Here is a 26,425-nt window from a genome sequence, read left to right as displayed (position 1 = left end):
TCGGGGGGTTGCCCGGAGGAAGAGGAGAAGCCCGGCGGGTCGCTTGGTCTAGGAGTGACTGCATCAGAGCCACAGGCAGTTGCCAGAGGAGGAGCTGCGTGGCGAGCTGTTTGAACTCAGAGCGAGCGCTCCTGAACACCGGGGCACTGCCCGGAGGAAGAGGAGGAACGCGGTGGGATGCTTGGCCTAGGAGTGACTGCATCAGAGCCACAGGCAGTTGCCAGAGGAGGAGCTGTGTGGCGAGCTGTTTGAACTCAGAACACCTGCTCCAGAACACTGGTGGCCTGCCTGGAGGAGGAGAGCGGTGGGACGCTTGGTCTAGGAGTGACTGCATCAGAGCCACAGGTGGTTGCCAGAGGAGGAGGCGAGTGGTGAGTTGATTGGACTAAAAGCAACTGCTCCTGAACACCGGTGGCCTGCCGGGAGGAGGAGCGTGGTGAGTCACTTGGTCTCGGAGCCACCGCTCCTGAACACCCGGGGGGCTACCCTGAGGAGGAGGAGGAGGAACAGGGCGGGTCACTTGGACTTGGAGTGACTGCCTAGGGCTACGGGTGGTTGGCGGGAGGAGGAGACCTGAAGTGAGTTGTTTGGACTCCTAGTGACTGCGTTGGAAACCGGGCGGCTGTCCGGAGGAGGAGGTGTGTGGTGGGTCTCTGGGTCTCGGAGCTATTGTACGGGGCTCCAGGTGGTGGCTCAGAGGAGGGGCTGCATAGCCAGGTGATTGGTGCAGAGCAGGGTCCCAGGAGCTAGGTGGCTTCTTGCTGGAAGAGCCGCACAGAGACACGCCTAGGGGCGGAGCGAAGTTTCCAGGGCGGCGGGCAGATTCTCTGGGAGAGGCAGCCTAAGGAGACTCGCCTGCGAAGGGTGAGGCTCCCAGGCCCAGGACGTAGGTCCGGGCCCCTGGGATCGTTGCAGAGGAAGACAGCCCAGTCCAGGTGGTAGTTGTAGATTGAGGGGAACCTCTAGGAGGGCAACTGACCAGCGAGACATCCCCACTGAGTGAGTCTTCCCGGCCGGGGGAGGTTTTCCCACAGGGACGGTAAAACCAGAGACACAGGCACAAACAGGCCTTGCCTCAGCCTGCAGTCTAGTTCCCCATTGGATGACCATTGGTCAACAAGTGGAGGCACCTCTGCCCACTAGCAGGGAATATACGCCACCTGAGGGTCACCACCCCTAGAGAGGCAGCTTCTTCGTGGAGCTCTGCATTATCAACCTCCTCCAAGACTTCAGGCTACTGAAGGATAAGAGGGGATATACTAGCAATCTTCAGGGACATTATAAGTTGATAGAGGAAATCTGCAATATCTTAATGACCCACTGATTCCTGAACAATATGAGAAAACAAGGGAATAAAATGCCCCCCAAAAATCTAGATGTTACATCAATAAAATCCAATGTCAGCATGGCAGAAGAAATGACAGAAAGGGAGTTCAGAATGTACATAATTAAAATGATTAGGGAAGCAAACGATGAGATGAGAGCAAATGCAGGCATTGAACGATCGCACCAATCGACAGTTAACAGAGCAAATTCAGGAAGCAAAAGATCATTTCAATAAAGAGTTAGAGATATTGGAAAAAAACCAAACAGAAATCCTTGAAATGAAGGAAACAATAAACCAAATTAAGAACTCCATAGAAAGCATAACCAATAGGATAGAACAGCTGGAAGACAGAACTTCAGATATTGAAGACAAAATATTTAACCTCGAAAACAAAGTTGAACAAACAGAGAAGATGGTGAGAAATCATGAACAGAATCTCCAAGAACCATGGGATATCATGAAAAGGCCAAATTTGAGAATTATTGGGATTGAGGAAGGCTTAGAGAAACAAACCAAAGGAATGAACAATCTATTCAATGAAATAATATCAGAAAATTTCCCAAATCTGAAGAATGAAATGGAAAATCAAGTCCAAGAGGCTTATAGGACTCCAAATACACAAAATTACAACAGACCCACACCAAGGCACATTATAATGAAAATACCTAACATACAAAATAAAGACAGAATTTTAAAGGCTGTGAGAGAAAAAAACCAAATTACATTCAGGGGGAAGCCAATACAGACATCAGCAGATTTTTCAATCCAGACCCTAAAAGCAAGAAGGGCCTGGAACAACATCTTTCAAGCTCTGAAAGAAAATGGATGCCAACCAAGAATCTTATACCCAGCAAAACTTACCTTCAAATTTGACGATGAAATAAAATCATTCCATGATAAACAAAAGCTAAAAGAATTTACAAAAAGAAAGCCAGCATTACAGAACATTCTCAGCAAAATATTTCATGAGGAAGAGATAAAAAACAAAGAAGCAAATCAGCAAAGGGAGGAATTATCCTAAAGGAACTGTCAAATAAAGGAGGAACCAAGATGTGTCAAAAATTTTAAATATGAACCAAATGACTGGGAATACAAATCATATCTCAATAATAACCCTGAATGTTAATGACCTGAATTCATTAATCAAAAGACATAGACTGGCAGATTGGATTAAAAAGAAAGATCCAACAATATGTTGCCTGCAAGAGACTCACCTCATAGAAAGAGATACCCATAGACTAAAGGTGAAAGGATGGGGAAAAACATACCATGCACATGGGCTCAGCAAAAAAGCTGGAGTATCCATCCTCATTTCAGATAATGTGGACTTCAAGCCAATGTTAGTCAGAAGGGATAAAGAAGGACATTTCATACTGCTTAAGGGAAGCATAAATCAGCAAGATATAACAATCATAAACATCTATGCCCCAAACAGTGGCTCATCCATGTATGTTAAACAAATCCTTCTCAATTTTAGAAACCAAATAGACCATAACACAATACTACTAGGTGATTTTAACATGCATCTTTCACCACTGGACAGATCTTCCAAACAAAAATTGAACAAAGAAACCATAGATCTCAATAACACAATCAATAATTTAGACTTAACAGACATTTATAGAATATACCATCCAACCAAGAGCGAATACACTTTCTTCTCAGCAGCACATGGATCCTTCTCTAAAATAGACCATATATTATGCCACAAAGCTAATGTCAGCAAATACAAGAAGATAGAGACACTACCTTGTATTCTATCAGATCATAATGGATTGAAGTTACAAATTAATGAAAGAGCAAAAAACAGAAACTACTCCAACACCTGGAGATTAAACAATATGCTACTATATGATGAATGGATAACAGAAGATATTAGGAAGGAAATTAAAAAATTCTTAGAGGTAAACGAGAACAAAGAAACATCATATCAAAATCTCTGGGACACTATGAAAGCAGTACTTAGAGGAAGATTTATTTCATGGAGCGCATTTAATAAAAGAAGTAAAACTCAAAAAAATAAATGACCTAACACTACAGCTCAAAGCCCTAGAAAAAGAAGAACAGACCAACACCAAAAGTAGTAGAAGACAGGAAATAGTTAAACTGAGAGCTGAAATCAACGAAATTGAAACGAAAGAAACAATACAAAAAATTGACAAAATAAATAGTTGGTTCTTCGAAAAAATAAACAAAATTGATAAACCTTTAGCCACACTAACAAAGAGAAGACGAGAGAAAACCCAAATCACTAAAATTCAGAATGAACAAGGAAATATCACAACAGACACGACTGAAATACAAAACATAATTAGAAGCTATTTTGAAAATCTATACTCCAACAAAATAGAAAATTTCGAAGACATCAACAGGTTTCTAGAGACATATGAATTGCCTAAACTGAACGAGGAGGACATACACAATTTAAATAGACCAATTTCAAGTAATGAAATAGAAGAAGTCATCAAAAGCCTTCCAACAAAGAAAAGTCCAGGACCAGATGGGTTCTCAGCCGAGTTCTACAAAACTTTTAAAGAAGAGCTCATTCCAATACTTCTCAAAGTATTCCAGAAAATAGAAGAGGAGGGAACTCTCCCAAACTCATTCTATGAAGCCAATATTACCCTGATTCCTAAACCAGACAGAGACACATCAAGGAAAGAAAATTTCAGACCAATATCCTTAATGAACATCGACCCAAAAATTCTCAACAAAATTTTAGCAAATCGCATACAAAAAATATTAAAAAGGTAGTGCACCATGATCAAGTGGGTTTCATCCCAGGGATGCAAGGTTGGTTCAACATCAGGAAATCAATAAATGTCATTCACCATATCAATAGACTTAAAGTCAAGAATCACATGATTATTTCGATAGATGCAGAAAAAGCATTTGATAAAATACAGCACCCCTTCATGCTCAAAACACTAGAAAAAATAGGGATAGTGGGAACATTGCTTAACATTGTAAAGGCCATCTACACTAAACCCATGGCTAATATCATTCTAAATGGTGAAAAACTGAAAGCATTCCCTCTAAAAACTGGAACAAGGCAGGGATGCCCTCTTTCACCACTTCTATTCAATATCGTCCTTGAAACTCTAGCCAGAGCAATTAGACAGACCAAAGAAATTAAAGGGATACGAATAGGAAAAGAAGAACTCAAACTATCCCTATTTGCTGATGATATGATGGTATACTTAGAGGAACCAGGAAATTCCACCAGAAAACTTTTAGATCTCATAAGTGAATTCAGTAAAGTAGCGGGATATAAGATCAATGCACATAAATCTAAGACATTTTTATACATAAGCGATGAATCTTCAGAAAGAGAAATTAGGAAAACTACCCCATTCACAATAGCTTCGAAAAAAATAAAGTATTTGGGAATCAATCTCACAAAAGAGGTGAAAGACCTCTACAATGAGAACTACAGAACACTAAAGAAAGAAATTCAAGAAAACCTTAAAAGATGGAAAGATCTCCCATGTTCTTGGATAGGAAGAATTAATATTGTCAAAATGGCCATACTACCAAAAGTGCTATACAGATTCAATGCAATTCCAATTAAAATCCCAATGATGTACCTTACAGAAATAGAGCAAGCAATTATGAAATTCATCTGGAAGAATAAAAAACCCAGAATAGCTAAAGCAATCCTTGGCAGAAAGAGTGAAGCAGGGGATATCGCAATACCAGATCTTCAACTCTACTACAAAGCAATAGTAACAAAAACGGCATGGTATTGGTACCAAAATAGAAAGGTGGATCAATGGTACAGAATAGAGGACACGGACACAAACCCAAATAAATACAATTTTCTCATACTAGACAAAGGGGCCAAAAATATGCAATGGAGAAAAGATAGCCTCTTCAACAAATGGTGCTGGGAGAATTGGAAATCCATATGCAACAGAATGAAACTAAACCCATATCTCTCACCATGCACGAAACTAAACTCAAAATGGATTAAGGATCTCGGAATCAGACCAGAGACCTTGCATCTTATAGAAGAAAAAGTAGGTCCAGAGCTTCAACATGTCGGCTTAGGACCAGACTTCCTCAACAGGACTCCCATAGCACAAGAAATAAAAGCAAGAATTAATAACTGGGATAGATTCAAACTAAAAAGCTTTCTCTCAGCAAAGGAAACTATCAGCAATGCAAAGAAAGAGCCTACAGAGTGGGAGAAAATCTTTGCCAATCATACTTCAGATAGAGCGCTAATCTCCAGAATCTATAAAGAACTCAAAAAACTCTACACCAAGAATGTAAATAATCCAATCGACAAATGGGCTAAAGAAATGAATAGACACTCCACAGAAGAAGATATACAAGCAATCAACAAACATATGGAAAAATTTTCAACATCTCTAGTAATAAGAGAAATGCAAATCAAAACCACCCTAAGATTCCATCTCACCCCAATTAGAATGGCAATTATCAAGAATACAAGCAACAACAGGTGTTGGCGAGGATGTGGGGAGAAAGGTACACTCTTACATTGCTGGTGGGGCTGCAAATTAGTGCAGCCACTCTGGAAAGCAGTGTGGAGATTCCTTAGAAAACTTGGAATGGAACCACCATTTGACCCAGCTATCCCACTCCTTGGCCTATACCCAAAGGACTTAAAATCAGCATATTACAGAGATACAGCCACATCAATGTTCATAGCTGCTCAGTTCACAATAGCCAGATTGTGGAACCAACCTAGATGTCCTTCAATTGATGAATGGATAAAGAAAATGTGGTATATATATACAATGGAATATTACTCAGCCATAAAGAATGATAAAATTATGGCATTTGCAGGCAAATGGATGAAACTGGAGAATATCATGCTAAGTGAGATAAGCCAATCTCAAAAAACCAAAGGAAGAATGATATCGCTAATAAGTGGATGATGACACATAATGGGGGGTGGGAAGGGTTAGTGTTGGGGTTGGAGTTGGGTTTAGGGAGGGGGGCAGGAATGGAGGAAGGAAGGACTGTATAAATGGAGGGGAGGGGTGGGAGGGGAGGGGGGGAAGGGAAAAAATGGCAGAATGAATCAAACAACATTACCCTATGTAAATTTATGATTACACAAATGGTATGCCTTTACGCCATGTACAGACAGAGAAACAACATGTATCCCATTTGTTTACAATAAAAAAAAGAAAAAAAAAAAAGAAAAAAGGAAGAAGTAAATATATCTGTATGTATATTCCTCTCTCTCTTTCTCTACATATATATATATGTGTGTGTGTGTGTGTGTGTGTGTGTGTGTGTGTATGTGTGTGTGTATCCATGAACCAAGCAGCAAATAAAGCAAGAATTCACACAGACACAAGCATGCATGCACAAACATGTTCTTAAGGAAACGTGAAAGAATTGGAAAGAATTGTCTCTGCTGAGGTGGTCAAAATGGTCTACAAGGATGGATGTTTGCTTCCTATGCCATACTGCCTTCTTTTCATTTCTTCTTGGGCTGCATACCCCTTAGAGAGAGCAAGGGCTGGGAATTGTTAGAGCAAGGGCTGGGGATTGTTAAACCTTTCCTCTTTGTGTTGCTTACTGAGCTGCCAACTGGAGTGGTCTGGAACTGCAACTGGCTGAATAGCTCTCAGCTTCCCATCTCACCAGCATAAGGAGGAGTGGAATGGGAAATAATGCAATTGGAGTTTTGTCTGGACCGACTATATAGATGCACTCCCAGATTGGGACTGAGGCAGAATTCTATATGTGAAATGCTGGTGACTAGAATTCTAAAATTCTGAAATTCTTTAGAATTTTGTCAGATGATATCTGCTTTGTAGGGGGCTGATTCTGAGCTCTGCTGGGTGTCTTGAGTCTCAGGGGCCTCTGGAGAATTCTATTCATGGGCTGGGTGACCCACCCTCCACAGGTTCCATACACTTACCACCTACCTACAAATATGGTCTTCCCAGGCTCATCCTCAAGTGAAATTAGGCATTCCCATTTAATTTCCCTGACCTTCCTTAGCTGGTCACCTGAGCCACAGATTCAAAGAGAAAGTAAGTTGTACTTCCTTTGAATCTCTGACTTAAATCCCAGGATACAGTTTTTGTGCCTATTTCAGTCACACTTTACCAGGTATACCTCAGGAACATGGTAGGCACTTGCTGGAATAGTATGATCCTGGGATACTACAGTATTTGCTATGATCTCCTGGGATACCACAGCAGGCATCTTCTAGATGACTCCTGCCTCCGTTCTCTGCTTGCCAGTTGAGAAACATGGAGAACTTCTTAAGCATCAACTTATTGTGTAGCCTCTAGTTCAGGTAAGTTCAGACAGATTTCCTGTTCTTCAGGTTTTCCTGGGCCAAATTTGTCCATTGTGCTTCTCTCTTTTTCTGTTTCCTCTTCCCTCTACTGTGAATTGGTGCTGCTGAGTTGACTCCAATGTATTCTTTCTTGTCTTCTTTTCAAAGCACATGAATTCCTGGGTCTTATGAGTCTCTGATGGTCCAATTTTGCATTTCTGTGAATTCCCTCTTGTCACCCACCTTGCTGAGAAGCAGTACTCCCATTGTTTGAATCCTAAGTCATGGAGCAACTTCAAAGTGCAACCTTCCTTGAATCTACCATCTTCGACCTCAAAGTGCAACCTTCCTTGAATCTGCCATCTTCGACCTCTCTTTGCTTGAAATGTTTTACTATATATACTAGACATGGTAGAAAATACATTGAAGAGACTTACTACTACAGTTCTCCCACAATGAATGTGAAGTTTGGTTCCAGCAAGTTGTTAGGTTTTGATGGTTCACTTGAAACTAAAGGAGATTTGATTTTTAAACTACATTAGGGAGATCTATTTCAGCATTTCTCTTAGTCCTAGGGTGAATATCTTAGTCCTGAGGAATGGTCTTTACTCTTAAGGCCTGGTATTGATGAAATTTCTATGGAAACCTGAGATGTTGACTTAGCCTCTCCAACCTGGTAGAATTTGGACTCCAGACAGTCTTTCCCCTGTGGTGTGTGGCAGCTGATTTTTACACTCAGGTCTTTTAGCTGTCCAACTGTTGTTTAGTTCCTGGATTATTGAAGGTTTCCCTGTATATATAACTAAGAAGACAACCAGAGTTTGGAGGGGAGTTTACATGCAGATTTGGGCCTTCCCCTTTCAGACTTCCTCTTTTCTGAATTTTTTTTCCCCTTCAGTTTCCAACTCTTCTAGCAGTTGCAAACTCTTTCCTCTGAGTTCTCAGACAAATACAAGTATAATTTCCAGCTGCCCAGAGCCATACAGACTTCTCTGATGGGAAAAGCCATTTAAATATGACTCCTGTCCATTATGGTTCCCTCTTTCAAGGATCAAATAATCTACTATTTGCCCCTGATTTTGGTCATCCTCCAATGCCTTTAAAAATTTTTTGATGGTTTATTATTGTTATCTGAAGGAGGCTAAGTTCAATACAAGCTACTGTGCCACTATACTAGAATTGGAACTCTATCCAAAGGTTTTTAAGCAGGAGAGTGACATGACTAGACATATCTTAAGAATGTCATCCTAGCAGGTATATAGTGCCCTATAATAGGGGGCAAGAATGGAGGTACAAAAACAAATTAAGGCTACTACCAGAGACCAGTGAAAGATGATGATTTCTTGGATGAGATGATAGAGGATACTGGTAATGACAAGCAGTGGATAGTTTGAGATGCATGTTTTGGCAAGAATGGGTGATAATTGAGTGGGGAGGGATGAGAAAAATAGAGGAGTGAAGGATGACTTCTGTGTTTCCAGTTTGAGCAACTATGTCATGACACCATCTTCCAAGATAAGGAAGACTGGAAAAGGATGACATATGGAACAAAAATTAAGTTTCATTTTTGAAATAAGTCTTGAGATAATAAGATAAACAATCATCCAGTAAACAATTGGATGTGTAAGTATGGAGTTCAGGGGAGAGATCTTATAGGTCAGACTGCTAAATTTGAGCAAAATGTACTTATATAAAGGGAAGAAATGCTCTCTGGGGGACTGAGAACTGATAAAAGCTAGTTAAAGTTGACTTTCAGAACTCTGGGTGAAATGACTGGATAGTAGATGAAAGGCCAGCAATGCAAGTCTAATTAAAACTCGGATCTTCTGGGGAGATCAACTCTGATGGTTTTCTATCCTGGATATAGGGTTACAGGGAAGAGAAGACTCAAGGAGAATGCTGTGGGAAGTGTTTGCCTACAGCTTGCACTATTCAGCTAAGAGGAGGACAGATCATGACGCTGAAGGTAGGAGCAAGCTGGACTCAGGGGCCCTGTCATATCACCATCTGGTCCTCTCTCACATCACCATCTATTTTCCTATTTGGGGCTGTTTTCTTTAAGAAGGAGGGACTAATTTGGGTTTAATATTGGCTTCTTTTCTACTTTCTCATTTCATAAAGAAAAGATAGATGATCTGTAGAAGGCACAGAATTTTCTCTTTGATTTAGCTATTTTGCTGCCCTGTTTGGCAAGAGTGCAGTTAGTGTATGGCCTCATGATTTGGAACTGATGGTTCTTTAAGATTTTCACTTTTTAGGATTTTTTATTGGTTCTTATTTTTAGTTATACATGACACTAGAATCCATTCTGACATAATTATACAAGCATGGAATATATCTTGTTCTATTTCAGTCCTCAGTATCTCTCCATCCCTTTCCCTCTTCCCACCCCCTGTTCCCTTCCCTCTGAGTTGGTGGATCTTCAAGGTTTACTATAGCCTGGAGATCATGCAGTTAATCAGGGTGAATCAACTCTGATCTATGAAAGCTGGAATTAGTTGGTGGGGCTGAGTTGATGCCTCTGGCTCATCTCCTGTTCCTTTATCAATTAGAAAGTTCACTCTTGCTAAGTCTCCATTCTTGAATCACTTGCATGGTCAGAATAGAATTCTCCACTTCATGCATCCTTGCTCACAGAAAATAAGTTGCAAAACTGAGGCTCCATTTCTAGTCTGTATCCTGAGTGTGGGGATTTTATATACATTGTCTTACCCTTCTTCCCCAGTTCTCCAAATTGCTTCAGCAACTCTGAGGAGTAAAGACTATGGTTTGGAGTGACTTTTTAACCCAAGCACTGTCTTTGAATTTGTTCTTCCCACTCCCCTGCTTTCCTTTCAGCGTGATGAGACACTCCAGGATGGCTGTGATAGTCACTTCTGCAAGGTCAATGAGAGAGGAGAGTACATCTGGGAGAAGAGAGTCACGGGCTGCCCACCCTTTGATGAACACAAATGTCTGGCTGAGGGAGTGAGTAATGGCAACTCAGACCCTGCTTTTGTCTTAACCAGCTGAATCTTTGACTCCAAGAATAGTGTTCTTTTGAACAGCATGCAACCCAGTTCTTATTCCCATCATCCAAGGCAGACCTCTGACCTACTTTAAGAATCAATGAAATTACAGAATTAAAGCCTGATGGAGAGAAAAAGTTCTCTGCAATATAGGATTTTCTTTTTAATCTGTCACTCGAGGAAAGCTGAATCTGTGATCCTTGAATAGGAAGGTGAAAGATCAAACAAATTTCAGTTTCTTTGGGAATGATCCTCCTGATAACTCAGTTGGAAAAAAATTCAAAATAATCAAAATTGATTCTTCTTGGTCAGGTAGAGTGGTTATGGGTTCACATTTGTGATGGGAGAGCACAGTTTACATCTGGGGACATAAGCTCAGGGCTGTGAGTTCAGAGCTAGGAATTGATCTGGAGTGAACAGAAAACTCTCCACTATGAACTAATCTGTGACTCTGCTCTCTTCTCAGGGGAAAATTATAAAAATTCCAGGCACCTGCTGTGACACATGTGAGTACATTACTGAAAGTTTGTCCTTTGGAACTTGCTAGACCAAGTCCAGGGACTGTTCTTTGGAGTGAGCTTTATTCCAGAAGGATATTTCTTGGTTGTCAATCATTATGTACAGCTCTGCAGGGAACTACCTCCTCTCCCTGAGTGTTATTCGACTGCCCCCTGCTCAAGTCCCCTTTCAAATATCTGCAGAGCAATCTCTTCCCACCTTTCCTCGAAACTCCTTACTGTCTCTAGCCACTTATGTGTCTTTGCTCCTAGATCTAACCATGAGAAAACATCTTCTCTCTCCAGCAAGCTCCCTGAGCAGACATTCTTGATTCATGATCTTCACAGAGCAGATACTTTATACACATCTATTCATTGCATGTGATGCTATCTTAGAGAGAAAGGGAAGCCACCAGATGACTAATGAGATAGTCCATTGCATGTTACAGGGGCTGTAGATAACATTGCACCTGCTCTCAAAGATTCACGAGGCTGGCCTAAGTTTATTACCCCCTATTCTTCACTCATGGTTCCTGTTGACCTTGCAGTTATGTCACACTGATTGGCTCTAATAACACACAGCAACAGTTTTGGAGATATATATCAGATAGTTTAATTCACACACATTCTTATGTTCATGAAAACGAGTAGCTTAGAATTAACTTGCCTGGACTAATGTCTTTTATTTTTAGTTTTTATTTTGTTTTGAATTCATAGACCCATGCTTACTTTCAGGCAGCAATAAGCAGAGTGAAAATGTGAATACCTTCATTATTCAATCATTCCTTCTTTTCTTGATGGCTTACTCTGACAGCCCCTGTAATTACTGCAACCAAATCACAGATTGAGGAAAGACACTCTGAAAGCATTTCTTTCTACAATCCCTGCTGAATAGTTTAAGAACTGAAGTCAGGAAACCAGGGAAGATGAAGTCTGTCTATACTGCATGTGGAATTTGGTTAGGAGGCTGTTATCTACAAAACCAGCAACAAGGAACCTTTGTTGGTTGATGTGTTCAGGAGGCTTCAAGAACGCCATAAGGAAAGGAAAACAAACCATGTCAGGGAGTTATATCCATAGGAAAAAAAAATTACACTTTTGCCCAAATATGTTTTCCTTATTCATTCTGTTCATATAGTTGGCAAGTTTTCCCTTTAAAATGAAATTATTGAGAAGTTGGGAAGTAGGCTAATATATAGTTATAGTTAGGGTTGCCTTAGATTTGGAGCCATCCCGGGATGGAAACATCCCTTTATTCTGATGGGAATAGTGAGCTGGCATTAACTCTTAATATTCTCAGTGGGTCAAGTAGAGTTTCAATTTGAATGCCACTAATCCTTGCATGTAAGAGAACCCATGTAGGCATCCTGTATATAGCGGTACCCAAAAAGAGGACTCCATGAAGGTTCCTTGGGATTTTCTTAGCCCCCACAGAGGCAGCGAGTCCCTTAAATGGTCATGACATTTGCCTTTCCTCTGACCCAAAGGCAGGCATGGATTTAATATCAACCCATCAATTAATATCATTCTATTTATTGGTTATTTCATTGTCCATTAGCATGTAGACATAATTATAGCATGAGAGTACTGCTCCAGTCATTATATTTTTTGAGTCTACAATTATATTAAAGCAAGTCTCATCCATCTACAGCACCATATTACAGTATATCTAGGCTCCTTCTTCAATTAAATTGTACTATTAAATGAATTAGATCCATCAATAATTGTATCTCTGAATTTAAAGGGCCAGGAGCAACAGAGGTGAATCAGGATAACATAATTCTCCTCCCTGCAGCTGGATTTGGTTATTTGTTGACAGTGAAATGGGTCTATTTCCAGGTCATTGAGGGCACTTTGGCTGAAGAGTGTTCTACAGAACCCCAGCCAGTCCCCTAGCTCTCTCTCTCACCTGTCTTACAGGTGAGGAGCCTGACTGCAAAGAAATCACTGCCAGGGTGCAGTATGTCAAAGTGGGGGACTGTAAGTCTCAAGAGGAAGTGGACATTCATTACTGCCAGGTAAGGCTCTCTGACTTTGCTGAGGCCTGGTGGGGAGGGCTGAGTCTCCTTGTTTGAACTAGGATGAAGACATGTCTCTTCAGTTACTTACTAGAAGGATCTGGAAAAACCACAAGGAGAGGGGAAAGGAACTGGAAGTGTTTCTTAAGTAAATGTTTTATTAAGTACCTAGGAACTTTTGATCACAGAAGAAAGACCCAAGTTAAAGAGAATGAAGAGCTTTTTCTAATGCAGATTGGAGCTACATTTCCTAAAGATCAATGCATAGACATTGCAGCTAGAAGGATTTGTGTGTATACATAGGATAGAGGAAATATCAGACTTCCCTGAGATCTTCTTTTACAAATTGCCTAGCTGTCCTGGGTGTGTCTGGATAAGGCATGACCTGCCTTGCTTGGAGGAGTAAGGGGAGGACATGGGCTGCCCCTAGTCCTGCTACCACAGACTTCTCCAGCCTGGTGATGTCTTGCCTCTCTGCTCCCTTGCAGGGCAAATGTGCCAGCAAAGCCGTGTACTCCATCGACACGGAGGATGTGCAGGACCAGTGCTCCTGCTGCTCACCCACACGGACAGAGCCCATGCAGGTGCCCCTGCTCTGCACCAATGGCTCTGTTGTGTACCATGAGGTCCTCAACGCCAGGCAGTGCAGGTGCTCGCCCCGAAAGTGCAGCAAGTGAGGCTTGCTGCAGCTGCCATGGATGCCTGCTGCTGCCCACCTTGGCACGACCAGCCAAAGTGCTGCTCAGTCCTCTGTACTACTGCTCTTGTACCCTCTTGGGCCCACAATAAAAGCCAAGCTCTCATCCTGCACAAGGCTGGTGGTACACTGTTTGTAAACCTGAGATGGCAACTGTAGGCTAGTACTGAGTTCTGAGACTAGTTCTGAGGGAGAAAGCAGAGGCCCATCTTCAAACACTGCAGCCCCAGTGTCCATGGGAGGGACTGCTAACCTCTGGGAATGAGTGGTATCTCTGCCTTCATGGGGTGGGGAGGGCACAGTGTAGGGAAGGCCTCTTTTGAAACTCAACCCAGTGGCCTGAAGTGAAAGGGATTTGCTTAAAAACACTGAGTTCTCAAATCTCTGAGTTGAGGGACTTCTGGGCATAGGAGAGGGGTGGGCCCTGGGATCAGATTTCTGCCAAGATAGATATGACTATTGTCAGTGTAGCTGGCATCGTGGAAGTGTTTGAAAAGGTGTGACAAAGTTCCTGTGTGCCCTTAGTGATCTCTGGTGAAGGGGAGCTGCTGAGGACTGAGGGTACCTGGAACCCTGGTGCTGACAGGGGTAGGGACATGGTCCAACTATGCTCAACCATGGCAGATAAGTCCCAGACTTGGGGGCACAACTGGGCTCCACACATGGCCCTTATTCACCTGTGTGGCTTCAAAATAAGCCATTAATGGTTCTCAGACTTGGTTTCTTCATCTGGAAAACTGGAGTGGTGATCTCACTCATGGGCTTGTGAGGATAAAAAAACTGTCTAAAATAAAGCCTGAAAGTCCTTATATAATTGCACATTGTTCTAATTTAAGAAGAGACAAGAATAAAAGTAGAGAAACCAAGTCTCAAAGTAGGAATAAGTGACTTTAACATCAACAATAAACATTAGGATTTCCTTCATTCTGAGGGCTGAAAATGCTTTTGTTTAATGTCAACATCCCATGTGCCCCAGATATCCTTAGTGGGAAGACCTGTACATGACACCAAATATCACCTAGTTCCCAAATCACTTTCTAGTATTGGTACTCTTAGTGAGAGATTGTCCTTCCTTAAAAGTATGAAGAAAAAGTTTACATGTGCATGCTGGCAAGATGGTGGAGACTCCGGCCAGGGAAATGTTGCCCTTGAGAATGAAGGGACATCCCGGGCGTGCCCCAGAAATTTGATGGAAAAGTTAGTTTCATTCCAAATCAACACAAGAAAGACTCAATTCATGGAAAGTACTGAATGTTGGAGCTGAAAGGATTTAGATATCATCTAACCCATGATCCTTCCCCCACAGCTGTACAAATGAAGAAAACAGCTCAGAGAACTCAAGTGGCTTTCCAAAGGTCACACAATTGCTGAATGACAGGGCCAGGTTCAGAACCCAGTACTCTGACATCTAGACAAGAATTCCCAGACCACTCCACCAGAGACACATGATCTTGATCCCTGCTGCTTGAAGATTCTTTCCTTGTTATCATGGGAACTAGTGACTGCTGCATTCCTAGGTTTCTGCCACTTCTGTTACTGCCTGGGACTAACCTCAAGAGAAACTGTTACAGGGAAGTGGAAGATTGTGCTGAGTAGATTTGGTGGGGAGTTTAGTGGGGCAGAGGGAAGGAAGAATGGATAGAAGTTTTGTATAACTACTCAATAATTCAAAGGTTGTCATCTCTCCACCCATCCCTGGGCCCCCCAACTTTGAGAAGCTTCTAAGTTCTCTCTCAGGAGGAAACTAGATCCATGGAATTAACTGTCATTCTTCTGACTGATCGCCTAACACTTTACCTGGGGACAGGGTGTTATTGGAGGCATCTGCCGCAGAGAAGCTTGGCAGGGAGCTGTCTTTCCAGCAGAGGTTGTTAGTTTTTCATTGGCCTGTGCTTTGATGGCCTGAACTTCTCATAGGTACTGACATGACATTTCACTGTCAAGAATAAAGGCCAAAGCAGCTTTTAGAAAGGACCCTCTTTTATGCTCACCTTTAGACCAAATGAGATAACAGTCCCCTAAGCTGTTTTAGAGGGAGTCTCAAGAAAGAAGTTTACAGGGACTAGGAGGAAAGAAGAAAAGGAATGGATAAAGGAGCAATGGTAGAAACTGTTCCCATCCTTTAGAGATTGAAACAGTTTGGAGAAGCATCCCTGGAAGTAAACAGGAAAAGCGTATTGTCTGGGAGAGAGAATTTGAATAGAAAAGTGTTAGGACCTGGGATGCTGGAGCAGGCTGCTGACTTTGGAACTTAACACACCTTTTAGAGGCAAGTGGATTGAGCTTTTATACTGCATTCTCCTCATCTGTAAAATGGGCATAATGCAGTAATTACCTCATAGACTTATTTTAGCATTAAAATAACTATTCTAGGTAAAGCATTGAGAAGCATGCTTGATAAAGACAAATTCCTACGGAATATCGGCCTTTGTTACTTGGAGTGGGTGAACAAAAGCCCCCCCAGAGTTGGGATATAATACCTTTTGTTTCCTTCAGTTCTTCCCTTGATTCATTCTGTATTGTACCTTCTATTTTCTACCTCAGGTTCCTTATTTATTAAGTGCTGAGCTCTCATCACCAGCCCACCTTATCAGTTTAGGAGGAAAAATTCTTTAGACTGATTGTCAGTGATCACAAAAAGCACCCTAGACCCTAAATAATCCTTTTAATTTTGGGGACTGGTGATATTAACGAATTAGTTTTACCTCTGAGTATCTTGCAGGTTCTCCTTTTCTACCCCTCAGCCTATGGTCAGGTACTTAGACCATTCCAGGAAGATGGCACACCCTTTGTTTCCTTGGAATGGAAATCCCATGATCAGTCTTCACAATCCTCCTTAATCCCGTCCTAGATCCCACGGAGAAACTCTCATAAAACCTATCCTTCCCCCTGCCTCTCGTCACCCCTTTTCTTGTTCTGCATGTCCCAGGTACACCTACTCCCCGTCTCCGGCTAAATTTCTTCCTTTTTTAATCTAGAGAAAAACGAGGACAGCTGGTGGCGAGGTAGAGTGAGGACAGGTGTGCAACGGGGACCCACTACGTTCAGGGGGCGGCTCGTCCGGGTTATCCCTGGACAACCCCTGGGGCTGCAGGAAGGAGGCTTTACTGGCAGGATTGGAAACTAATCAACCGGACATTTCATGAGATAATCTGGCTGAATTTTCCCATGCCAAACCAGGTTGCAAAACGCCCCCTTGGGTCTAGAAGCACAGGCAGTATGTAGTCTTGCCCCTCAGCTTCACTAACCTGAGCGTGTCCCGGACCCAACCTCACTGTGGGACTGCACTCCTCTTTCCACGCCGGGCTCCCACAGCTGGTGAACCCACCGCGCAGTGGGGAGAGCGAGGGCTCAGACTCGCGCTGCGCAGGGCCAGGTGACCCGGGAAGGGTGGAGGGAGAGGCGGAGGCGGCAGCAGGCAAGGGGCGGGCACGTCCAGAGAGAGCTGAGCCGCGATGGAATTAGCCCCGCGGCGGTATAAGCCTGTCCAGAAGCTAACGCTGCCGCGGGCCGCGGGACAGTCGGGTTTTGCCTCCTATGAGTCCGCGCCATGGCTACCCAGGGGTTGCGCGGTGAGTTTCCTCAGTCGGGGACCTTGGTCTTGAGCATTCAGCGAGTTCTAGGAGGGAGGGGGCGAAGGAGTTGAACTCTTTTAGCCTTCGGAATTGGTTACCACAAGAGAATCTGGACAGGGTGGTGCGAGAAGCCGACCCCTTTTCTCCACAGCAGGGAAGATGAGGGACACCTGTACAGTTCCCGAGACTCATGCTTATCATGGAGAGGGAAGGGAGGACAAGAGGCAGGGGATTAGTGTGGCTACTTCTCAGGGAATTGTTCCCCATTCCTATCTCAGTAATTTTGCCTCTGTTTGTTACAGTTCTTGGGACGCTTGCTTAGAGTGTCTGAGGGTAAGTAAAAAACTAGCCAGGCTTAATTCAGTAGCAGATTGGTGAAGATAGAGACTTCCTAGAGATTCAGTCCTTAGTCAAACCCACCTTTAGAAAGGGCTTCAATATTAGTCATTTTCCACCGTGTATGGGAAACACAGGAATTGCTTGCCCAGAGATGTTTCTTGGAAGAAAAGTAGATTGAAATGAATTTGGGGGTCAGGATGTTATTTTGCACTTTTGAAATTATACTGAATAGACAGATATATTTGATCAGGGCTCACCTTATCTGGAGTGGGATTTTGTTGAGTGTCTTGTTTCTGATAATTCTTGAGAGAGCAATGAAGTAGGGAGATGCTCACTTTTTTGGCAAGGACAATGAACAGAGGGTAGGTGTCAGTGATATTCCTGATGCTTTTGTTAGCATATGTGATACTCCTAGGGACCACGTGGACACTGGTCTGGGGCAGGAGGTCCCATTGAACAAGGTCAGATCTCAGCCCAAAGGCAAGTGGCAGGTGTAGTGAGGCTATCAGGCAAGGTGGGAGAGCTCTTCCAGAAGATTCTGATACTCTTTGTCCCTCCACCTGTCTGCGTTTTTTTCCTTGGGAACAGACGTCAGAGCCTTGCCTAGTCTTTCTGTCACTGTGCCCCAGCTGCTGGTCATCAGGGTCTGTTGCTTCTCTCACTGTCTTGCCATACACTATCATTTTGGGAGCTAAGGCCCTGATGAGGTCCTTTCCCACAACCTCTCCTGCTCTGAGTTTCCTCTTTGTGACCTGGGGCCATTTTGTTTGCTAACTGAAGAGGTTGTGAGAGGAGGCAGGAACTAACCCAGGTTCTATATTCCTTTCTATGTGTGTCTTCTCTTTGTCTTTCATTGCAGGGTAAGATTAGAGGGCAAGAGGCATTTGGGCCTAGAACACATGGAGAACAGAAATTTGACTGCTAGAGATGAGAATCTAGGATGAAATAGAATCCATCTGTATTTTTGACAAGTTGATTAGTTCTCTCTAAGGAGATGATTTTGAATGGAGATTGTATTAACTGAAGAAATAAATGATGTGGATATCTGGAGTATGATCTGGCAAAAGAAGTATAGGTGAAAGATTCCAGGATTCCAAGATGACAGGAAAGTGCATGAGCTGTCCAAGGAATAGTGGGAAGCCAAGTGGCTGAGCAGAGTGACCAAGAGAATGAGTGGTAAGAGTGAGCCAGACCATGTATGATTTTGTAGCTCAGGTCATATGTTCTTGGCATTAAAGGGAAAGGGAAGACTATTATTTATCAAGCATCTATTATGTACTAAACTCTGCTAGGTATTTTTGCTTCACCATAACTGTGGGAATCAGTATTATGCACAATTCAGAGAAAAGAAACTTGATGTTTAGAAAGGTTAAGAAATGTGTTTGTTTTCATGTGTCAATCACTGAAGGATGAAGCCAGAATTCAAACTTGGATTTGACCCTAGACCTCATATTTCCCCCAGCAATTTACCTTGTTGCTTTTGTTCTATTTATGTGAAGTCATTAGGAGGACTATAAAAGCCAATAATTCAGAAGGGGAAGTGTGGGTAGAACTGAGACTCTATGGGGAGATATTAATTTTGCAAGGATGTTAGTTAAATTCTGTGGTCATATTCTAAGTAAGGCTGTGCCTTGACATTATTTCCACCCTGGAATCATCATGGTTGGTTTATTTAGTGGGATCAAGTCCAAGCAGGCTTGGGAGCATATTGTTACATCAGAAAACTTAAACTAAGAACAGCTGCTAATTGAGAAAAAATTATCTGTGAGTTTTCTGACAGCCAGCTCAGAAAAGAAATGTTACATGGTTCTTATTTGTCTTATAAAAGGAGACTAGTTGATTGACATTAAACTTTAAGGAGAATGTAAGACATTGCCCAACATAATGAGTTGTAGTTTTATTAATAGTATTGTTTACTCAAAATTATTTATGATATTGCTCCCAGTTTTTGAAAAGAGAAATTTTTATTCTTTTCTGGCCTGTGTTTTTTTTAAATATATGTTTGCAGACCATTAGATTCATATCCTAACAAATTAATGAGTTGAACCTCTGATTGGAAAAGAAATAGCTTATGGTGTGTAGAAAACCATTTAGTAGGGGTTGGGGAGATAGCTCAGTCTTGCAAGCACAAAGCCCTGGGTTCGATCCCCAGCACCGCAAAAAAAAAAAAAAAAAAAAAAAAAAAAAAAAAAAAAACCATTTAGTAGTCCATTTAGAACAGTCTCTGTCAATATTTTTCATGACACTTCCATCAGAGACTGTTCTTATCCACATTCATCTGTCATCATTTCCCTTCAGCCTGAAGAACATCCTTTAGTATTTCTTGAGGTGCATTTCTGCTGATGACAAATCCTTTCAGCTTATGTCTTCATGTTAACATCTCTTTTGAAGGATATTATCCTTGGATGTAGATTAATGGCTTGCAGTTTTTTTTTTTCTTTCAGCACTCTAGGAATCTTTCAGTAGGTCTCCACTGTTTTGATAGGAAGCTATCCTTAACTCATATTTTAATTTTATTATTTTATTCATGTGTGCTGTCTTTCTAAATTGGTAGCTTTCAAGCTTTTATTTTCAGTTTTGGTTTTCAGTAGTTTGACTATGATGTACTTATGTGTGACTTTCTTTTTTAATTAACTTAAATTGGCATATTATAATTATACACAATAGTGAGATACGTTGTGACACGTTTGTACATGTACATAACTATTTGGTTAGTTTCATGCCCTAGTACCTTCCCTTAGGTGTGGTTTTCTTTGTATTTTTTTTCACTTGAGTTGATTAAACTTCCTGAATCTAAAAGTTATTGTATTTTATCACATTTCAGTCAATAGTTCTTCAACAATTTTTCTGTCCTATTTTCATTCTCTTCTTTTCCTAGAACTCCAGTCACATGTACGATAGACTGTTTGATATTGTTCCAGAAGTTCCTGAGGCTCAGTTAAATTTTTTCCAATCTTTAGCTTTCTATTCTCTAGATTAAATAATTTCTGTTGATCTTTCTTTAACTTTGTGGATACTTTTTCTGCCTCTACCAGTTTGCTGTGAAGTCCATCCAATGCATTTTTTTGTTAGCCATTGTAATTTTCAGTTCTAGGAATTCCATTTTTTAAAATACTAGTTTTATTAACATAATCCACACACCATAAAATTCACCTGTTAAGTGTAATACAATTTAGTGATTTTTAGTATAATCACAGAGTTGTACACTTATCTCCACAATCTAATTTTAGAACATTTTCATATTCTAAAGGAAAATTCATACTTGCTGGCAGTCACTAACCTTTCTTGTGTTCCCCTAATCCCTGGCAACCACTAATAAACTTTCTTTCCTGTATATTTGTCTATTCTGGACATTTTATGTAAGTGGAACCATACACCATGTGACATTTTGTGTCTGGATCTTTTACTTAGGGAAATGATTTTAAAGTTCAGCCATAATTGTAACATGTATCAGTACTTCATTCCTTCTTATGACTGGAAAATATTCCCTTATAAAGATATACTGTTTTGTTTATTCAGTTATCAGTTGATAAAAATTTGGTTTTCTACTTTCTGACTACTATGAATGATGCTGCTAGGAATTCTTTTGTACATTTTTTGTGTGTGTGTGTGTGTGCCTGTTTTTATTTCTCTTATTTCTCTTGAGTCTATATCTAGGAGAAAATTTGCTGGGTCATATGGTAACTGTGTGTTTAGCTTTTTCAGCAAATGTTGGAGTACTTTCCAAAGTTGCTGTACCACTTTACATTCCTGCTAACAATTTATAAGGTTTCTAATTGCTTCACAGTTTCAACAGTACTTGTTATTGTTCATCTTTTGAATTACAACCATCCTCATAGGTGTGAAGTTGTATGTTATTTCAGTTTTATATGAATCCAGGAGCAACAGAAGTCTGTCATTGGAGAAGGAGAAGCTACCACGCCTGGTAACCCAGGAAAGTATGTTGGTTTCCTGGCTGTAGAAGTGGTGTGCATCTCAAGCAGGGGTAGGACTTCCACTTGCATAGCTTCAGCTTGGCTCCCCAACTTCTAAAACACACATTAGAGCCTTGAACACAGCACCAGCAAAAGAATCAGAGGGGTAGGAATGAGTTCCACACAATCCAAGTAAATTCTAATGTTAAGTATCATGATTTGGTACAGTTTATAATGCCCTGAAGGCAGGTCCACCTGCCATAACAAAAAGAAAGGCAAGCAACTTTTTCCAAACTGACACCACAGATATGTGACATTCTAGGAAGAACCTCAAGAAGCAACTAAATCTGTTGGCCAACTACTGTCCTGGAAACTCACCATTTATGTTTGTCAATTTCCTGTTATTACAACAGAATACCAGAAATAATCAACTTAGAAGAAGAAAAGTTTTATTTTTCCCCATGGCATGGAGTTCCTAGTCCATGATCAGTTGGCCCCGCTGCTTTGTCTGTGGTGAAGTAGCACATCATGGCAGGGGTGTGTGAATGGAGCAAAACTGCTCTTCTCATGATCAGAAATCAAAAGAAAGGACAAGGAAGGGGTCAAGGTGCCATGATCCCTTTCAAAAGCATGCCCCAGTGACCTAAAGACTTCCCACTATGCCACCCCTCTTAAAGGTTCTACCACCTCCCAACAGCAGCATGGGCTGAGGACCAAGCACGTGGGCCTTTGGGAGACATTTAAGATCCAAACTATTCATTCATCATCCATCCATCCATCTATTCATTCTTTCAAAAACCATTTAATAAGTAATTATCACATACCCAACCTTGTCTTGGGTTTTGAAATTTGAAGTTCTCAGAGCCTACTTAGGGAGACAAATGTATAAATTTGTAACTTTAATGTATAATTAAGTGTGAATATGCCACACTAAACTTATCATTTTTGATAGATCTTTATGACATATGCTTTGGAAATGCTTATCAAAATCCCAGGTCCTCCTTGTTTTTCTAAACACACAGTTAGAGTATATTTCCTAGATTCCCTTGCAATTTGCTATGGCCACAAGACTGAATTCTATATCTAGCAGAATGTGAGCAGAGTGATTGTGCCACTTCTAGACCTGGCCCATAGAAGCCCTCCTTACCTGTACCTCCACGCTCTTTCTCCCCCTCAGATAACAGGAATGATAACTCTCAGGGCTGCTGTGGAAACCACAGTTGAAACTGGCAGAGCCTCTATCACCCAGGGTTCCTGAAAAGGCACATGGAAAAGAGCTATTTCACCAACATCTTAACCAACCCAGGACTATTTAGCAAGAAGCGAACATTGCTATGTCTTGCTCATTCTTTATGTCTCAGTCTATTTGTTATATCAGCTAGTTGAGCATTATTCTAACTCGTATAGTATCCCTCACTATCAATGTGGATAATAAGTAATTCTACTTACAAATACAGTAACTCGGTCCCCTGGGGTATCATCCATGTCAAATGCCTTACTTCAGAGTCTTGCTCAACAGGGCCTTCCCCTAATTTCTCCCAGAAGACTTATGACAGACTCTGACATCCCCTCTGACAGACTTATGACATCCCCTCATACTTTTGTACCCTCCAAGTTGGGAGGAATGCTCAAAGGCAGGTACTGGATATCACTTCACTTTAACCTTCACCAGAGGCTGGCCCATAGTAGGTGCTCAGTGACTGGATGGACGAAGATTGAAAAGCTGGAAAGATGAGCAGAGAGATTTCTGGCGAAGTCCTCTCTCCTGTGCTTTGTGGTATTGATTCTAGAGCTATGATTATGTTGTTTCCATATTCTTGAGCAAACAACATTGTTGTTGTTGTTGTTTTTCCTTGTTGGCACCAGGGATTCAATTCAGGGCACTCAAACACTGAGTCATATCCCCAACCTTTTTTTTGAATTTTATTTAGAGACTGGGTCTCATTGAATTGTTTAGGGCCTTGCTAAGTTGCTGAAGCTGTTTTTGAACTTGCGATCCTCCCACCTCAGCCTCCCAAGCCACAACATTGTTTTTAAAGAAAAAAGTTTTCATTGTATCTGCAGGTGCTCTCATAGTTTACTCTCCCTTGGGACCAGAATTAAGTTTGGGAATCTTATCTTCTCTTTAAAAATAATAAAAGTGTTTCTTTTCCAAAGTAAGAGAACTCATTTTTTTTCTCTGTTGGGGATCAAACCCAGGGCCTTGAACATGCTCAACCAATGCAGTATCACTTAGATACACCTCCATCCTAGAGGATCAGTTTTGAATGAATACTAGTGGGTATCACTCTGGCCCATTCCAATAATCTACATCTAGAGCTCTATGCTCACAAAATGCCTGATTAAAAACCTGATTGGCAAGAACTTCTGCTTCTAGTAATGATGGAATAACTGGTAATGGAGTGGGCATTCTGCCACAAACTATAACTGAACAAAATAGATGAATCTACCATTTTCAAGCACTGAACAACCACCAGCACAGAGGTGAAATCTAACAAGAACAGAAACTCACAAACTAGCTCCAAGGAGACAGGTCATTGACTGGCGTCCAGGGATCTGGATTCCAAATAGAAGAAGGACATTGAATGGAGGAGGCAGAGATCCAATTTTGGTTATAAATTGTGGGGAAGGGCACAGAGAGGAGGAATCTGTATCAACAAAGGTCTCCAGAGGTCTCTGTGGGGACCCCACAAGTCCTTGTCTAAGAGTGAGACTTCACATGCATAGCATGAGATATATAGGATTTGGTGGAGAGAAGTTTCTATAAGACAGATCAGAACAGAAATGCTATAGATTAAACATGACTGGTGAATGTTTCAGTTACATCCCAGCCAGAGTGACAATACCTTGTTAGTATGTCCTGACATTCCAGGCATGCAGTTGAGACTTCAGGGCCCCATTTTAGGAGTAAGAATCATGCACTAGAGAGAAATTTACTCTAGACTTGCCCTAAATAGCACTAAGTTCAAGCTCCTAAAGATCAATAGGGAAGAGAGGTTGAACCCTATCAGATTTGAAAGTCTTAGAAAATACCTTGAATTTTCCACACAACACCCTGTAAGTGCAAAACAACCAGCCGGTATTTAAACTGGTCACTAGAAATTTTAAAATTTTGTTTTAATCCTCTTGATATGGAAAGAATATTGTATCATTCACAATATTCAGCATACCATAAAATTCAGTAGACCTGCAAAGTAATAAGAATAAATAACCCATGAAAAAGAGACAAAGGAAACAATAGGCAGAATGGAAAGGCAGCCAACAGAGATGAAGAAAATATTTGTGAATTGTATATCAGCTAAGATACTAATGTACAAAATAAATGAAGAACTCACACAACTCAATAGCAAAACAGCCCCAAATAACCTGATTCAAAAGAGATAAATGTCCCTCGAATAGATATTTGTCCAAAGAAGATGTAAAAGTGGACAACAGGGAGGCAAAAAGTTGCTCAGCATCATTAGTACTCAGGGAAATGTAAATCAAAAACCACAATGAGATACCACTTACACCTGTTAGGATGGCTAATGAGATAGCAAATGTTTGTGAGGGTGTGAAGAAAGGGGAAACCTGCTATGCTTTCAGTGGGAATGTGGGGTGGTGCAGCCACTGTAGAAAACAGTATGGAAGTTGCTAAAGAAATTAAAAATAGAACTGTCATACCAGCTAGCAATGCTTCTTCTGGGTACATTGCCAAGAAAAGAAAATCATTGCCCCATAAATATATCTACATTTCCGCATTCACTGCAGCATTACTCACAATAATCACAACATGAACACAATCTAAGTGTCCATCAATGAATGAACAAAGAAATTGTGACGTATGTATATGCACTTGCACACAAGAAAGGACTATTAGTCAATCTTAAAAAGGACAGCCATTCACAACATCATGGATGAATTTAGAGGGCATTATGCTATATGAATAAACTAGACAAAGAAAGAGAAATACTATACAATCTCACTTATATGTGGGATTAAAAAAATAAAATAAGATTCAGCACATAGAAATAGAACAGAACAGAAAAGTGGTTACTAGGTGAGGGGGGTAGTGATGAGGGAAATGGGGAACTATAGATCAAAGGGCATAAGGATATAGTTATCTGGGATGAGTAAGTGTGAGATCTATTGTACAGTGCAATTATTGTAGTTAGTAATATTATTTTATGTATTGGAAATGTGCTCAGAGAGTAGATTTTAAGTACTCTTACCACAAAAAAGGTCATTATTTGAGATGATGGATTTGTTGGTTTGCTTGTCTCTACTAATATCTTCACTATGTATATGTATATCAAAATAGCATGTTGTACACCTTAAATATATACCATAAAAATAGGAGTAAAAAGATGAAGCAATCAGTAAAACTAATCTTAAGATGGTTAGATGTTGAATTTAACACAATTTAAAGCAGCAAATATAAATATTTTCTAATAAATACAACTGAACTCACACTTCCTGATTTCAACTGAACATACCACAATGTTATCACATACTGGCATATGAATAGACAAATAGATCAATCAATAGAATTGAGATTCCAGAAGTGGATCCTTGAGTTTCAACAAGGGTGCCAAGAAATAGATAAAGAAATGGGGAAATGATTCAGGAACAACTGGATACCCATATGCAAAAGAATGAAGTTGAACCTTTTCCTCATATCCTACATAAACATTAACCCAATGTTAATGGGTCTAAGTGACCAGTTCACTAATAGATACAAATGTAGTAACTAAAACTGTAAAACTACTAGAAGACAACAGAGGAGTAAATCATCATGGCATT

General features: G+C 41.0%; 1 protein-coding gene across 1 annotated transcript in view; it reads left to right on the top strand.

The window, feature by feature from the left end:
- Nucleotides 1-13,922, top strand: part of Vwf (von Willebrand factor) — a 151,903-nt gene extending 137,981 nt beyond the window's left edge. The window contains exons 48-52 of the mRNA XM_047549520.1: nt 9,463-9,561; nt 10,434-10,562; nt 11,070-11,109; nt 13,021-13,118; nt 13,607-13,922. Of these exons, the coding sequence (XP_047405476.1) occupies nt 9,463-9,561; nt 10,434-10,562; nt 11,070-11,109; nt 13,021-13,118; nt 13,607-13,795 (555 nt within the window). The 3' untranslated portion in view covers nt 13,796-13,922. The remainder of the gene's footprint in view (nt 1-9,462; nt 9,562-10,433; nt 10,563-11,069; nt 11,110-13,020; nt 13,119-13,606) is intronic.
- The last annotated feature ends 12,503 nt before the right edge of the window (nt 13,923-26,425 follow it).

The sequence above is a fragment of the Sciurus carolinensis genome, chromosome 4, assembly GCF_902686445.1.
Source record: "Sciurus carolinensis chromosome 4, mSciCar1.2, whole genome shotgun sequence".
Taxonomy (NCBI): Eukaryota; Metazoa; Chordata; class Mammalia; order Rodentia; family Sciuridae; genus Sciurus; species Sciurus carolinensis.
The sequence above is the reverse complement of the archived record's forward strand: the minus strand, read 5'-3'. Positions and strand labels throughout refer to the sequence as shown.